Consider the following 17,839-nt stretch of genomic DNA (forward strand, 5'->3'; position numbering starts at 1 on the left):
TAAATGCTAGATTCACTTGAAAACAGTGATATTTCTTGTATTAGGTCATTTATTTTCCCCAGTTTTTATACCTAAGTAGTTATCACTTAGGTAACTGCCCTGTTAAATCTGCTATTGCAGAGAAAAAAGGCTTTTCTAGAACAGTCTGACCTTATTTTAATGTGACAATGCATTAGGTTCTTTAAAAAGGTAACAGAGAAGAAATAAAAAGGTCTTTTCTAGCTAAGACTACAGAATGTGTAGGAAAAAAGCCTGCCTATAAGACAGCCAGATAAAAGGTTATACAACTTTTCTCTGACATACATTATCTCCATCCTCATTTGCAATACAGGAAGGTATAACCAACACACAAAGCCAGCCAATGTTTTATCATAGCAGCACCTGAGAAGCAGAATCATTCACTAAAAGTGCAAAATTATTCTTTTACTTTCAGTTCTCAAGCTCATAAATCAAAGTTTCAAGGAAAATGGGTCACATTTATAAAGCCAAATACTACAATCACGTACTGAAACTGTCTAAGGCCATAAGGTAATTTCTAATGTGTTTTTAAATCAAACTGGAATGTACAAACAGCATCGTATACAGAAGTCATTCTCAGTTTAAAAAAAAAAGTAATGACTGACATAAAGGTGTCATTTTAAGTAAATTCATCTGTCAGGTATTCAGAACACAGCTTTCTTCTCAATACAAATTAGTTCCATCACTTTTAGCCTCAGCAAAAGGTTGCTCAATGCTTGTTACTGCTGAGCCTGTTTTCAGCAGCTACCAAGAGAAGGCTGACCTGCCATGAAGCACCTGAAACTGGAAATGGAGATGTAAACAAGCCCTCAAAGCTCTAAAGATCAAACAGCTACAGAACCGCTCTCACCACAAGAGAAAGCCGAGATGTGGAGATAAACGGAGCCTGAGTCCACACACATAAAACCATCAGCAGATAGCATTCACAGAGACAGATAAAACTGGTTTAGACAGGGCCCTTGCTCTGGGGCCCTTGCTGTCTGGTTTTGGAATTGGGGGCACAGGTTTCTTCCATGCTGCAGTTCTTCAAGAATGGGTGCAGGGGTGGGGGGAAAGGGGGTAGGGAAGAGACTATAAAGCAGGAAAAATCAGTCTCCAGAGGGAGATTTCAACTCCAAAACTCTGGGAAAGTGTCAGCTCTCAGAGTCACCAGGGAACTGCACTCATCTCTTATGGGACAGGTGTTACGCATGCGTGAAATGCAGGATATTTGCTGAAACTCCTCAACACTAATATTTCTCTGGAGTTGCAGCTGAGGGGGATGCAGTAACTGGAAAGGATAATAAAGGCAAACAAACAAGAACTCAACTACGACTCTAGAACAAGATCCAAATTCTTTAGGATCACAGATGGAGACTAAGTTACCACGATGAATGGTTCAGTATTGAACAACGAGAAAACAGAAATAAACTATTAGTGACCACCCTAAGACTAAGGGGAAGGATGGGCAAAGTCATTTCTCATGTTTGCTGCTCATGTTGGTTGGTTGCGTGGGACCTGAGCAGCCACCAGCAGCAGTGAGGTGGTCTCTGTGAGAGCTCTCCCTCACTCAGGCCCCCTGGTTCTTGCCAATAGCCACAATGAGACAACAATTCAGAGCAAGGGAAGGCAATAAAGATGTGAGCGTCGGAGCGACCACAGGTCTAAGTGTGTCCCTCACAGGAGCCCACTTTTTATCACTTTAACTCACTGTTAAGGCACTAAGCCCAGGTTCTTTTTTGGTGGACTAACAGAAGTTAATTCAGGCATGTGCTAGGGAATAATCCTGACAGCAAACCAAACCTACCATTTTCTTTTAGGACTGTGAATCCCACCCAGGTAGAATATAAGCCTGGAATATTCTTTTAGTTCAATAACAAAGCGACTGCCTGCCTGTAGCAGAGATTGATGAGGACACCAACACACACTTAGAAGCGCATCTCAAAACTGAATAATCCAATTCAATAAAATACATAAATCATATACTCAAACCAAGACCAGGTAGGAAGCAAGGCCTAAGATGGCAACACCTGACTACTCCCAGCATATGAAGTAAGTGGGAAATGTGCGACCTTTCAAAACCAAAGCATCTGTGCCAGCACGGCAGATGGCTGGGAGGCACAGGGAAGGAAACATGAATTTCTGTCAAGCACCACGCAGGCTACAGAGCTGGCTTGGGGGTGGAAGGAGGACTCAGTGATACGTGTTTCTGTGTACTTCCGTACTACTACTGTTGCAGTAAACACAGTCATTCAAAGGAGAAACAGTATTTTCAAGATAAAGTATTTCAGTTCTCAAAAAGATCAAGGCATACACAGAAAGCAAACAAAAAAAACCTCTATGCGTGCATCTTATTACACAGCTCCAATCTGCCTTACTGCACTCTACTGTCCATGAAAGGCTGCCCTGTATAGCATAAGACTTGCTGCTTGTGTCAGTCTCATCACTACTCCACAAGACCCAAAAAGCAAACCTGAAGCCTATCTACAGCAAGGATGATCTCAATCAAGTTGCTTCCACGCATCTGTTCAACTGAAAACTTTTCGTTTTACCTGGCTCTGGGTTAAAAACAGTGACACCAAGTAGCTCTGCAAACTGAGCCTAGCTAGACATACGCGCTTGAATAAAAGCCACATGTGGCTTCCCAGGCCAGGTGAGATTCAAAAGAGTTCTTCTACATCAGAGTAGAGAAAATCCCAACCTACTAAGTCTGGCTAGATTTTTTTTTTTTTAAATACACAGCACAAGCTCTGGTTTTCTCATAGTGTTGTTCTGATAGCTGAACTTGTTGTACTATGCTCTTAAATTCACCAAAACCAAGATCATATCTGGTGACTACTGTTCCACCACTGCTCAAACAGGACTGCTCCACACTCAGCACCTAATCCCTTAAAACATGCAGACATAACCTAGCTTCCCAGATCTCCATTTAAACACTAGATACTAGCAAGTTTACCATATTTCAACTCATTAAAGTGATCCTGATCTACCATATCAATGTCTATTTTTATACACATATACATACACACAAAAAAGTATCCTGTGTTTTGTGGGTGTGCATATATATACACACATTTGTAGTAATCTGGCCACATCCAAAAACTATACTACTCGACTTGAGATTTCTTTGCAAAGTTAATTAAGTGCACTTCAGTTTAGATCATGTCTTATACTTCCACAGAGTAACAGACAATTTCAAGCAACAGAACCAAGACAGAGAGTAAAAAGTATGAAGAATTCACAGGACAGAGATACAAAGTATTTTCACAATATATTTTTGTTTGTAGTTCAAATTTAGTATTTACAATAATAAATATGGAGTTCATAGTATTAAATTTAGTCAGAAAAACATTAAAAACAAAAAGAAATTGAGAGCTTCCTTGTTTTCTTATAGACTCATTAGCAAAAGCCTCCCCTCTTAACAGCTACATCCTTAAACTGGAAAGAAAGGAAACATCTGCAGGGCTGGTAGCACAACAGCAAAATGTCATGTGATCTTAATTTAGCTAAATTGAAACTTTTCCTTCTCTGCATGTTCTGTCGTTGCTTGTTAAGAATAGGAAATGCTTTGTCCTCATCTTACAGTGTAATCTGGAAATATCAGAGACACAAGACTAAGAAAGCTTGCTTCTGCCCCTCAGCATTGAAGAAACTTTGAGGTTACTCCATGCATGATAAAAGAACCTTCTCAGCAGTCTGACAGAAGTGATAAAGAGTGGTTTGCACAGTCACCAGCTGTCAAGAGCTGCCTTACACTGCTTCTTTCAACCTATGGGAATTTATTCACAGACCCAAGAATACCAGCTGCCCCGTGACTCTTGCTTCCTACAAACAGGGAGAGGACCATAAGAAACACTGCCTACGTTCCCAGCTAAGTACACTACTGCAAAAACTGGAATGAGTTTCAGTGAAGTCTGTACTCTTTCTGCTTTCTAGAATAACATGGGTTTTATCAAACACACAGCATACCAGACAGCTTCCACTACACTTTCACCAGACTATTACAACAGACCTATATAATGGCCAGTCTTCGCGAGCGAAGATTTGGGAAAGGTCATTAACCCTTCCAGCCTGCGCAGTGAATTTTTTAGGTGAGACACAGCGTGCGCTGAACTGAGCCCACCCTTTAATCCTGAGGTTCATCTGCTGGGCCGAGCAAGCTTGGACAGTGGCAGTGAGGTCCCCAGGACGTAGGTTTGTTTAGACTGACCTTCTCTTAGATGGATTGCCTTACAGGGCTGACGAGCTCCATCTGCCTGGGGGGCTGGGAATTGAACCCGGGTCACAGCGGTGAAAGTGCTGCACCCTAACCACTAGACCACCAGGGGCCCCAACCTATTTACATGTGAAATAGCTCTGTAGAAGCCATTAAGAAAACCAAATCACTGCACAGTGTAAAAGCCAACCTGCACAGACCCCATTTCAATAACCTGATGCACCACACTTGAAACTAATGTCAGCTCTGAAACCACCTACAGATATCCTTCAGTTCATACTGTTTCTCTCCACAGAGACTATGTCTTGGATCAAAAAATTAACATACAAGGGACATAGTAAGTTGACCAAACCACCCAGGAGAACAACCACTTTTCCACAGCCTCTTTGTCCTTATGAGAAACCTGTGTTTGGATTAGGCTACTCCAAGATGCAGCTACAATGCTGAGTAAGGGATTTACTTTCTTTGTGGGCTGAGCCCTGGGACAGTGGTACACCTTACACCTGCTCTCTATGGAATATAAGTATGAGGCTGATTTTCTCTTGCTGAAACTACTGAACTTTTCAACATAAACAGAATACATTCATTCCTGTTTTAAAAACAAGAAAATGAGATCATTTAGAGACTAGACACACCAGTTCATCTGAATAACCACATCATCATACCTGCTAGTAATTTAAACTGTTAAGACTTAAGCTCATTCAATTCTGCAATATTGAGGCTTTACTTAGGATTTTATTTCATGTACATCAGAAAAGTCTCTGACCTGCCCAAAGCCAAACAGAAGCCTTTGGAAGATCAAGGAATTTACCCTCTCAATGTCAAAACCTCAACTGTCAGCCTGAAAACATGGTTATTGCAAGTGAGTTGTTATTCCAGAGTTTGACTCTGTTTGCAGAAGGTTTACCTAGACACATGGGGAGAGTTTTAAGAACAACTATTTGATTTGAGAACAACTATTTGTATAAAGCCAAAAAAACATCACAGGAATTTTAACACAGAAAAACGTGACTTAAAACACCACAAAACTTCTATGACAAATGTGTCAAGATTTTTTACCTCCCCACATACACAGCTTCTCTCCTCAAAAATAACCTCGAAATAAATATACAGCTGGAGCTACTCAGTGTTAAAGCTTTCTGATACAGAGACTATTTATTAACTCCTGCAAACTCATCACTTAAATACAATTCCTGCATTCCAAGACATTTGAACATATTATATAACATGCAAATTAACACACTCTTAAGTTTTAAAAGTCCTAAACTCAGAAATGAATAAACTTATGTTTTGAACAATTAAATAAAATTAGCATACACAGATGCAAAGCCACATATGCAAACATCCAAACTAAATTATGTCCAACCTCTAAATTTGTAATCTATTGTGCATATACAAGAGAGGAAGAAAAGTAGCTTTTTCAGTAAAGAACTTCTTTTACAAAGATACAATGCACAGGAAAATGCTTAAAAAAGGACTGTGAAGTCATTAATCTGAAAAAAAATCTTAAATCTTTATGCTCAGAGAGGAGCTATCACTAAGAGGATAGAGAAGAGAAAGTTGTCCACAGGATTTTCGGTTTAACTGCAAATCCAAAAGCTTCTGAGCATTGACTTATGATGTGATCATACGTGACCTGCATATTTCCTCACAGTTTGCATTGCATATGTCAGTAAGAATGGTTGATATAGATGACTAAATCTACATTTGTATCCTTGTCTGGACGTTGGAGTGGGGAGAAGAAACCTATTTTACCACAAATCTATTTGCTTATTTAAGAACTACTTGTCTTTACATGCCTATTACTATGGCTTAAATTGCTCACTGTTGCCAAGTTACTTCCCTGTACTTCTTGACATTACAAAATGTTTCTCCAGTAATGTGAATTTCCACAATGAGTAAAGTCAGCAGCTATTTCATGCAATGATTTTACTCTTTTTACTCAGTTACAGTGAAAACAGCACATCCCGAACTGCTACCAAGACAAGATTTTTATCATATTCCCTCCCTGCCCGAGGCAGCAGATAAACAGAAGAGCACAGTAAGGTAACATAAATACCGCATTTCAAAACCATTATCAGCTGCAAATATCTCAGAAGGAATGCAGCCACCTTTGTTATTTCATCCCTTTAAGTGACACATTTGGAAGATTGAAAAGTTTTTTTAATGTTACTGGAGATTCTCGGGAGCAAGGGAAATAGCTGCAGTGCAGCAGCTGCTGCAGCACTGCTGCCTTCTGGGGCTGGAACGAAGGCAATGCAAGGGCTCGCACTGCAACCGTTGTATCACCTACTTTATAGTACCTACCAGTACTTCTTCCAACCATCTAAAGCAATGGTATTCACTGTTTCAAACCTACTTGCTCTAATATAGCCCACCATGGCCACAAGGTCAATGGACATACCAAGCATCTGAAGAGTTTGCTCACGTGCTGAATGCTGATAAAGGATGTCCTTAGAAGGGCAGAGGGGTAGTTCCTACTGCACCTTACCAAGGATGAGTCTAATTGGTATGTTACTAAGGAAAAAATATTACTTAGCACCTTAGCACTTCCATATATTCATTGAGGAACTCCTTTTACTTGGACCATGGCTAAATTATGATTCCAAGATTGCAACTCCATAAACACCAGATTATCATTTAAAAAAAAATTGTCTTAACTTTCTAAGGCCGCCTCTCTCTTAAAATGTCCTTGTTTACCAAGACCAGACTATATAAGTAATAGGATTAATCATCTATGATATTATTGCAGCAGTCTGGGTAAGAACAGATTCAAATTTGCACATAAAGGTCTCCTACAGGATAAAAACTTTTTAACAACTATTCTCCTTCACCAATTCTATATTTGCAATCATGTTTAAGTTCTGAATTGCCAGTAAGACTCTAACACTTGAATATATCCCATGTCCCACAACTGTCACAGACAACACAAAAGAGAAGCAAGACACTTTCAGTACTTTGCAATAATTCATTTTCAGAAATATTTTTAAGATAGGTAATGAAGTTCTCTCATGAAGAAAAAGTGAAAGATGAAAAACTGCAAGCAATCAAGTTTATTTCTGTACTCTAGATTTTTGCAGAAGGCTTCTGAGTGACTGTCTATGCATCACCACATGATAGCCATCAATTCCATCCAAGGTTTGGACTAAAAACTGTAATTCACTGATGCCAACAGAACTCCACTGATTTATATCATATAATAATTTAATTTTAGAGGTTTCTGTTTTAATATGAAACACTGCATATCCTTTGAAAACATTCTAATACACATAACAATTTCCTGTATCAGAGTGCAAAGGGCAACTGTGCTCAGCCATAGTAATTTTCACGCTGCACTGTGAAAGTATTTCTTGTAAAATATAAATTACCATTGTAGATAGGAGAAAATATCCTTACATATCTCATCCTTGTTTGCTTCCTGTTTTAAAAACCAAGTTCTGGGAAATATATGCTGGGAAGCTGTGGGGGAGGGGGCTGAGGGGGCTGAGGGGAGGCAGTGAGCAGTAAAAACAAAAGAAATCCTTAGAATGACTCTGTAATGTAATTTGAGAACTTATTAGTGACAGATGCAGACAATTAATTAGGTTTGCATTTTCTTCTTGAATCTGTATTTCTGATGACTCTTTAGAAGAAAACTTGTTTTCCTGTAAGGGAGGTCTTCAACTCAGCTCTCACATGACAAGGAGTAATTTATCCCCTGATGTTTTACTGGGGTCAGAATGAATGGGAATTGTCAAAAACGCTGCCTAACTTGTCCTTTGGTTCATGGTATCCTTGAATTATGAGAACTGTGCTTTGAGGTTACACTTGAGGAAGAGCTGTTAGTCTTAGACTTCACAGGTCACCTCTCTGCTTTCTCACCAGCCGCCTGCTTGGGCGCTGCCGGGTGGAGAGCAGCGCTGCTGTACAGAGCAGAGTGCCTCTCTCACAGGCCTGGCAGCTTCCACTTCTGCCACAGCACTTCAGTGCAGCAGGAAGAGAGTAGCTGCGCTGTAATATCCCATAAGTGAACTTCCAGCTTCATTTCAAATAAAAGTATTGGCAGCAGTTCATTAAAATGTACAGTTTACAGGGACTTGACTTCAGGTAAAATAAACAAAACAACCCCAAACACACACAGCAATTGCACAGTCTACTTAATAAAATCTAGCAAGGTCAAACAGTTCAGTAAAATTTATACCTCAAGCATGCAAGTAATTCGAGGTATATTGATCTAAAACTTGGTTTTTCTTTCCAGTTTGGTAGGAAACAGGTTTTAGATTATGTGAACCCTGTTCTGGGTTGGGGTGGAGGGTTTTTTTGTTGGTTTAGGGGGTTTTTTTGGGGGGGGAGAGAACAGTGGTTTACTGTTTTTTAAATCTTTCACTTCAATATGCTCAAAAAAATCCTCTTTTCCCTTCCCCCTAGTTATATCAAATGAATTTTAAAATGCATTTTAAAACTTCACAGGACTGTCCATGAGCCAAGCCTTTTCTTATTTCTTGTTGATTTTTGTGAAAGTATAGGAAGCAACTGTCACACTGAATTTGACTGTACAGGTGAATTCTTACATATATGTAAGCAAACCAGATCAAACAGTGTCTGTAAAAATTAACTCTAAGAGAATGCATCACGTTTCGTCAGTTTTTTCAAATTCAACAGAAGAAACTTTTTACCTGTAATGCTAAGCAGATCACTTGAAAAACCCAGACATTGTGAATCAGTTTTTGCATCATTAACAAAGAAAACTAAAACAAAAGACACAAATAAACAAACCCAAAACCAAACCACAACACCATCACATAGCAATGTACTTCTCTGATTATGAAGCTTCAGTACAGACATGACATACAGGGGTAGTATGTATTTTAAATGGTAGATTATTTCAAAGGACTTCTATGTATGGTGGGGAAAATTTCTGAATCACCTGCCTTTAGTTAGTGTACTGAAACTGCAACTTTATAAGAAGTGCTTACCTCCCCCTTACACCAGAGAAAAATAAAAAAAATTTTCTTAAGTAACTGGTTGAATGTTATATGAGAAATACAAATACTTACAGTACCTTTAAAGTAATATTACAACTGCATACACTATTTAAAACCCTTTAGTAAGTGAATTCTATTTTAAAACCTTTTCCTTCAAAATCCAGGCAAGTTTCATTTGTTTGTTTTCCCTCCAGTTCTGCAGCAAGTCAGTGAAATAGAGCTAAATCTGTCCATATTAAGAACTGAATAGCATCCTGCAGAAATTAATTTAAGCCTGTACGTTAAAAAAAAAGTAACCTCCCCTCACACTTTAATCCTATTCATGATCAAGTATTTTGCAATAGCCAAGATGCTCCATCTTTTTAAAGCAGGAAAACAAGTCAGCTTTATATTTATTAACAGCACAGTTTATCCTGGCATATCTCCCCCTTCCTGTATGTCATATTTATTTTTCTATGCAATTCATTATGTAAGACTCCTCAAAGCTTAAGACTCTAAAGAGAACAAACTAAAGGACTCAAAGTGTTAAAAAAAGCAAATATATATTTGAACCATGCTTTGTATGCTTAGTAACTCTAGAAAACTCCTTAGTAAATAGCAAGACTTCTAATAGTACATCCTCAGTAAGACTGGGGGTGGGGAGATCGACCAGAGCCTTTTTTTTTCCACCTCATACTAAATTATATAATCGTATGTAAGGATAAGCAAACAACAAACCTGATCACTCCATGCACAATACAGGTTACATATGAAACTCCAGTTGTGATTGATAATGCAGTCCAAAATCCTGAGCTGGGCCATGTCTTGCTATAGCGCAGAGTGCTGCTGTGCTCTGACTCAGCTTTTGTCCCGGTGATCCTCGAGGATATGAGAGCTATGCAGTAATGACATTCAGGAACAAGGACTTTCCTTCCTGTTCAGTCTCCCTTCCCACCCCAGCCATATGTCAACTCAACAAGATAAACTGACAGAACTGAGTAACATTCTTCAAAATAATACTTCCGAATCTGACAAATTATGCATTCTTGGGAATAAATGAGAAATAAGAACATCCTAAGAAATCACACTAAAGCAAATACAGAAAGGCACTCTCAAACTGTGCTTTTTCTTTCCCCTACCCCCTTCATTTCTGCTCCTGCTGAAACTGCTCTGAATATCAGCAATTTAGTGTCATAATTCATATCATATGAATCTTAAACTTGCTTAGGCATAGTTGTGATGATGGCTCCTGTGTTTACATGTGATCCAAAAGATTTGGGCTATATTAAAACAGCACAGTAAGAGCAATTTCTCAATGTTATGAGAACTTCAGTTTTCATAAAAAGTATATGGGTTTATCTACTTTGGGCTCTTAAACAGCAGACTTCTCTTTAAACCTACAGGAGTACTGTTAGCATTGCACAGAAACACTGACTGCCTTCTGTAATGAAGGATGAAAACCATATTGACAGGGCTGCAACACCAGAGGGATCCTGAGAAACTGAAGAAATACTGGAAAAGTTTCTTTCTTCCTTCATGTATTTCTTTTTTGCAATCTGTGAACAACTACCCTATTTCAGCATGCACCTCACTTTCTGTATCAGGACTGTCTACCTTGTACTCCCCTTCCAAGGTGAGATTCAGAATGGAAGTGTTTCTGCAGAAACATACACATTTTATCTGACGATTACATGAACTATTAGACCCATCATAGAACCAACTTAGAATACTGCAGTTTAAATGATACAAGTAGCTAACAAGTGAGACACAAGAGACTTTTCTATCTTGGGAAAGGATGGAGGAACAGCTACAGAACAGGTGGCCAATCCACCCTTTGGTTCAGTAATGGTCCAATGACTGAGAAGTAATTCAAATGTGAAAGAAAAATTGTGCTATAAAAGCGGTCTGGAAATACAACAAACTTGTACACAAGGGTCAAACAAATGGTGTGGCCAAAGAGCAGCTCATAACTTTGAAACAGTTACATGAATAAGGCCCCGTTTGTTTTAACTAAACCAAATAAAAAAATCTTGTCCCAACTTCTCATCCCAAGGGCTCTGGGAACTAATACCAGAGTCCAAGCCAACCTCTTCCCTTCTCGACAATGTGAATAGTCTGAAAATTTCCAAGACACAGTTGTGTACAAAAAAAAAAAAATCTATTCTGGTTCATTTTAAGATATACATGACAGAGATTCTCTATTATCCTTACAACACCTAATCAAGCAAAAGAGAGAACAGTAGTATCAGTGCAACACAGCACAAAATGAATGTGTCCCCAGGAAAATAAAAAAGAAAGAAAAGAAAAAAAAACACTAAAAGAAGGAGATTAAAGAGCTTGAGAAATTAGAACAATAATATATAAGTTAGATGGTCTGCACTGAAGCAGCCTGTGCTGACATGACAAGGGGCTAGAAAAAATGTCCTGCTTAGCAACTATTACTAGGTGGAACAGATATACTTCCTCACAACAGACACCATAACTATCCAAGCTTGAGAAATCTTGGAGAGGATGTCTGGGAAGATTTTACAGAGCAGGGGGTTACTGCAGAGATGCCAGAGCAGAATGAGGCAGAGAAGTCTCCAGGACAGCAATGCTGGAACGAGGAAGGACCCGGCACCCTGCAGGACTGGCAGCAGGGATGCTGGCAGAACGTGTGGGGCAGCCTACACATGGCTGGAAAAGCAGCCAGCTGCACATTTGTTGCACTGTGGAAAAATGCTGTCATCAACTAAATAAGGCAGAGGGAAGAAGGGAAAGTAAATCTGGAAAATTAAGAGAAGACTGATGTTCTCTACTAAAACCATTATTAACCTGTTACTTTTCAGCATTCATTTTCAAAACTGCTTTAAGGAAATTTTAAACCACTTTCTTTTCCTCCTACAACCTGGGCAGTGCTTATGTACTACTGCAATTTACGCAAAAGTGTCTAAATACTGCAGGTAAAAACATAAATAACAACACAGAGCAGTAGGAGAACACTTTTAGAAACAGTCAGTATTGGCCTGACAGCTGCCACCAAAGGTTAGTATCAAAACACTTGTAAATTCCTATAGGCATAGAATGAGGTGAGGACGAAAGTTTTTGCAAGCTTGAGTCTTTACTGAAGTGCCTCAGGGAAAAGGAGGAGCTCAGAAACTGCTGCAAGAGCAGCACCTTCAACAGTAAACTGCACTTATTGCTTAAAATAGACTATCTCAAAATTTTCTTCCAAGTCAGTCTGTGTACTTATAAATTTGATCTGCCACTACTGAACACTGTTCCTGAACAGATCATCAAGTAGCTTGACAACCACTCTCTCATTTACATGAGACAATCTCCTTCCTGGTACGAGGTTAAACCAAATTCCACTAGTTCAGCACTCCTCTGTTCTAACCTTTCTTTACTGTTAACCTGTTTAATGGGAGACCGTTTTTGTTTCTTCTAAGCATGGTTCCTGTGTATAAAACCTCCTTTAAGTAGGCCTACAATAAACAGAGGCCTTCCCTTTTTGTCTTCAACACTCAATTTACTAAGGTCTTCCTTCAAAAAGTTTAATGGAGAAACAAAACTAAAATAGTTGGTTTTGTAAACACTTAAAACTTCTAAAAAGATTTGCTCAAAATTTAAAAGCAAGGCCTCCACACTGACTTTCCAATTTGAAGATCAACAGAGCATTTAAAGATGCACTCATGGCATAACGAGAGTATGACAAGGGACACACATCAGTATTAGCAGGCTCCAAAGAGCTCAATGTCCAATTGCCCAAAGAGCCTTTATCATACACTGAGTTTCAACTGAAAAATAGATGTTGATGACACCAGGTTTCAAAGTTCATTATCTACTTCTCTGTAAATACTGCAGTGAGCTTTCTGAAACAGAAAACAGCTCATGCTCACAGAAAGGAAGGGCTTCCTTTTCCTTACAACTCCGGATACTTTTTGTACATGAGCAAATATGCAAGCTGCACACAAGGGTCAACCACATCGTCAGCACACACTGAAGTGTGAACCAGAAAGATGCTGTTCAGAACTTGGAACACAGAGTTCTTTGAAAGGGTAAATCCTACACCAAAAAGGTGCAGACTTGTAATGATGATGGTGAAGCTGGAGCGGAAATTAGGGTTTTTTTAGTAAATGAAATAGAGAAATACACAAGAACAAAAAGGAAAAGCACGTCTGAAAACACTAAGTGTTTCCATTGCTCAGCTCACAAAGTCTGACAATGAGAAAAGTTCCTACGAACCAAGTCAACAGCAGGAAGAGGCTGAAATATGATTTCCATTCTGAATTCTTTCCTATCACTGAAATTTTTACAAAAAGCTATGAACATTAAAAAAGGAAAAGACGACAAATACAAAAAACATCTCTCTCCCCAGTAAAAAAAAAACCTAAAAATTCTAGAGTGTTTCCTTCCTCCTCTATCAACTCTTTCTTAAGATGCAATACAGTTCATAGAACTAAAACCACAAGAGATCTCCTTAGGGGAAAAAATGCAGGGTACAACAGCTGGCACAGTATCATTTCAGGCTGTTTAACACATTCATACCAGACTGCTACAACTCTACTAGAAATAAAAGTAAAAAAAACCTAAGCAAGTACACAAGACTTACCACTTTTCCATCATAAACCAAGGGCAAAAGAAAACAACTGTCATTTTTCTTCTCCATGATTGCAACTTCAATTTTTAATCAACGTATAAGCTCATCAGATGAATCAGTGCATCTGTTGATTCGTTTTGTAAATGCACCACTCCATCACCCCACATATGATCTAAATCATATACAGACAGTTGTTCTAATTGTGTTTTAAACACTCATGCAGTGAGGTGCTCATCAGTTTTGCTGCCTAATTCTCAAAAAATTCTTTTGCATCCACTCTCAAGATGTTTTCACCGTCAGTCTGGTTGCTTCCAAGGAGGACATGGGATAGCAGTACTGACCTGTCAAAAGTCAATTTGAGTAATGAGAAAGAAAAGCGCTTTTCTCTTGAGCTACCAGCTCAGTTCACCAGTTAAGCTCAAGTACTGCCCACTTCCTTGGATTTTAGCCTTAGTCATTTTCAGTGGACTAGTCTGGCATTTCCTTTCTCCGACCAACTTTCATTTACGATCTGATACAATGTGCACTTTCTCTTCTTCTTTATCTGACATTCAATCATACAGATTTCTTCATTTCAGAGAAGATCAGGTATTCAAACAAGAATTGACTTCTACTAACTTCAGCTACAAGAAAGTATCATTCGTATGTTATCCCACAAAAATGAATATACTGGATATAAAACAGGATCTTAGTCCCCAAACAGAATTCTAGAAAGGCAACTAACAGCCTTCAGAAACTAGAAGCAGTTACAAATTGGAAACTTCTGCCACTGTTCTATTTAAGAAAAGCACAGCCAAGTTGAATGGGGACTGAATAAGAAATACAAGCCATATCTACTCTTACGCAAAGTGTACTTCTGTGATACCATTAAGCATAACATCTACAGTGTTAATAAGATCAAACTCATGAGAACATGTACATTTACTCAAGCTATCATCACTACAAGCTCAGTGTCTCACAAGGGGGGATCACTTGCTTTCCACTTCCAAGTTCCTGGGTGACAAAAACTACTGCTCCTGTGGAAATTTCTCTTTGTCTAAGACAGTGTCTATACAACTGTATCACTTTGTTTCACTGTTCATTTGTTCTCACTATCCTTAGTTTTGTATGTCAGCGGAGGATGAAAAAAGCAAGTTCAAGAAAGAAGTAAAAACAAGTATATTTGTTAAGTGCAGTTCTAATCACAATACTACTATTCACTTGGTTATTTTACATCACCACAACTCAAAGAAAAAACGCAACACAACTTAATTTGAACTTTTTCTTAATGGTAATAATTTTCATGTCCAAACAAATAATGAAAAAAAAATACAGACATGTTTATTACTACCATAATGTAATATGGTAGTAATACCCACCATACCACCCATCACCTCCCAATTTGTCCTCCTGAAAACAGCAACTATAAGCTACATTACTACTTATTTCTAGATTACATGTGAATCTCCAGAAGACACACTGCACACAATGGTAATGATGCAGCCATGATCAGGTTAGAAAGCAGGGAGGTTTTCTTTTTTTTCCCCCAAGGAACAACAGTAAAAGCATTGAAATTAAATCACATCAAATGTAATGCCTTTGGTTTCAACAGCACACATATTTTCTTTTACAGAAGGTTTTCTATTTACAGTATTAGTGATCCTGTCTGAGCACACATGACTCCACAACTGGCCTGAGCCCTACCACAGGGATAATTCTAATAGGGACTTCCTGTTGTCTTCCTAGTCTTCACTGCAGTGCAGTGCCATGTGATCAGCTCTGCTATTTTCTGATCCCAGCCCAAAGCCACAGCTAAGTTGCTTGCCTGCCCAAGACTGGGCTTCAGAATACTAATTTTTACTGTGATAAAACAGAACCCTTACATATATTAATGTGTAAAGAAACACACAGGAAAATATAGTGCTAGCTCTGGTGATTATAGAGAAAATCCCTTCAGTGTACTGAGATGTCTTGCAGCAAACTCCTTCAGGGCTACACTCCAGCTGGCAAGGCCCATGCACACTGAACACCCTCCTCAGCCACTTCACCTCCACACCATCAGAGACCTCCAAGTACTCTGCACAGAAACCTTTCCAAATGCCCTTCTCCTGCTTCCACCTGTGGTCTCATAAATTTAAAGCTAGAGCAGAACTCACACATTGTTAGTGTTATGCAAATGCTACAGAGAAACGCCACTTAGGAGCATTATTTACACTGAATTACTCAGTGCAGTCTGAAGCCTAACTCTTGTTCAATATTACAGCAGCACCCTACTTGCAAGCAAATTTTGAAAACATCGTATTTAAGAATTATTACTCTCTATAGATAAGGACCCTTTTTATATATTCCCTAAGGAAACACCTCTGACTGGAAGCCTACAGCTGTTAGCACATTTCTTCCGGTGGGTGCAAGGACAGGGAAGGTAGAGCCCAAGACATTAGATTCCTAACGAGCAACGTTCACATCTGCACTTCCACTATTCTTTTGAAGAGGGATAAAGTGTAAATATAGTAGCTAACATATGCTACCAAATAAAGCTACTACGGGTTAGGTTTTCAAATCTGTCAGGCAATTTGTTATATTGATTACAGGCAACATAATGCAGTACAGAGAACTCCTGTCACACTCAAACTACAGAACCCAGCAGAGAAACAAGATTCACCACTTGTCACTCTTCAGTGAAGAAGAGTTAAATAAAAACAGCTTGTTAACTAATACAGCTTGCTGACTTATGACTAGGTTTCTCTTCTGACTGTCCCCAAACTTTAGTAAGTTGCACAGTGCCAGAGGCTTGTCTAGAACTTTGATGAAGCTTTCACTTCTTGGAATGAAGATGAGGTACTGCAAACAAACTACAACAAAATCAAACACCCCTGTTCCCCGTATATCAAGCCCACAAATAAAATTTTAGTAACCTTGCTTCCATATGCTGTGTTTTCAGAGGCTTAAACTCAAATCTTTACTTTTTTAAAAAAACAAATCTCAAAGATTAAGTTCTACATATCTAGTCATCTCTCCTGGCAATTTAGGTAATTGGAAGAAATTCAAAAATTCAAATTTTCCATCAGTTTTTCCATGTTTTTTTCTATGTAGACCAAGCCCAATTTTGCAGGAACAGTGTTATCGGATCAGTCATGTGACAATATGAAACCAAATAATCACTTTCAGTATTTTTTTGTTGTATAAAATATGTGGACTTGATCAAGGTCTTCCCCACCATTGTGCAAGTTTCCATCCCTTCTCTAAAGCCTTCATTCATCCAAAGGTGGACTGACTTGGAAGAAAATACACTTTAAAAGAAGTTAACATATTTTCCAGGGAGCTTTGGAATTCTAAGAAGGCTTAAGGTTTATTTTAGAAACAAATTAAACATATCGAGTTGCTACATGAGTAGTAGAACTGACTTCGGTCTCATACATCTTGTATCTCCCTGTCATCTTCTTTCATTCTGTCAGATCCCCTATAAAGGAAAGAATGTTTTTTTGGCAGTCACACATGTGCTGACTGGCCACAAGAGCTTCCCCATCTCACCTTCAGTGTGAAGCATTAACCTGGGCTTCTCTTCCATCTAGCTGCTGAGTTGCTCTAAATCTCCAGGCATTTCATTATCTCTGAGACCTTTCCCTGCCTTGGAATTTGACCAAAACTGGCCAAGGACCTCAAGAGCAACTGCAGAGGAACTAACAGATGGGCAGACTGATGGCATGCATAGAAGAAATCAGATTCAAGAATTTTTACTTCTTCACTCCGTTACATCATTTGCTTCTGACTCTCTTTTGTCTGAAAAACACGAGCCTTTCATTCTCACCCGTACTGCCTTCCACTCCTTCAGCACACAGTTATCATTGCACAAGCTACATTTCATAGCTTGCCTTTTTTTTTTTTTCTTCTTTTTTGGACAATAACCCGGTTCTCTACTCCATCCATATTTTATCCACATTCCTATAGTATTATCATTCTTGAACTGTCCTACAGAAATGCAAGTATTGTCATCTTCTCATCAAAAGTAAAAAAAGAAACTTGCAGAACTGTAGGCTTTTAATACATTCCAATCCTATAATGCTTATATACATTCTTCAGGAAAAAAAACATCGTAACTGAAAATCGTGAAGTCAGTCACATTCT

The 17,839-nt window shown here is 38.7% G+C and overlaps 1 protein-coding gene across 4 annotated transcripts in view; it reads right to left on the minus strand.

The window, feature by feature from the left end:
- ARHGAP21 (Rho GTPase activating protein 21) overlaps nucleotides 1–17,839 on the minus strand; it is a 110,950-nt gene that overhangs the window by 71,222 nt on the left and 21,889 nt on the right. The window contains exon 1 of one of the 4 annotated variants that reach the window (XM_017817086.1): nucleotides 9,895–10,019. The exons of the other annotated variants lie outside the window; for them this stretch is intronic. Coding sequence (XP_017672575.1) covers nucleotides 9,895–9,978 — 84 coding nt within the window. The 5' untranslated portion in view covers nucleotides 9,979–10,019. Of the gene's footprint in view, nucleotides 1–9,894; nucleotides 10,020–17,839 lie in introns of those variants that run through there. 4 annotated transcript variants of the gene reach the window in all.

This window comes from Lepidothrix coronata, unplaced genomic scaffold, assembly GCF_001604755.1.
Source record: "Lepidothrix coronata isolate B3197 unplaced genomic scaffold, Lepidothrix_coronata-1.0 Scaffold59, whole genome shotgun sequence".
In the NCBI taxonomy this organism is placed as follows: domain Eukaryota; kingdom Metazoa; phylum Chordata; class Aves; order Passeriformes; family Pipridae; genus Lepidothrix; species Lepidothrix coronata.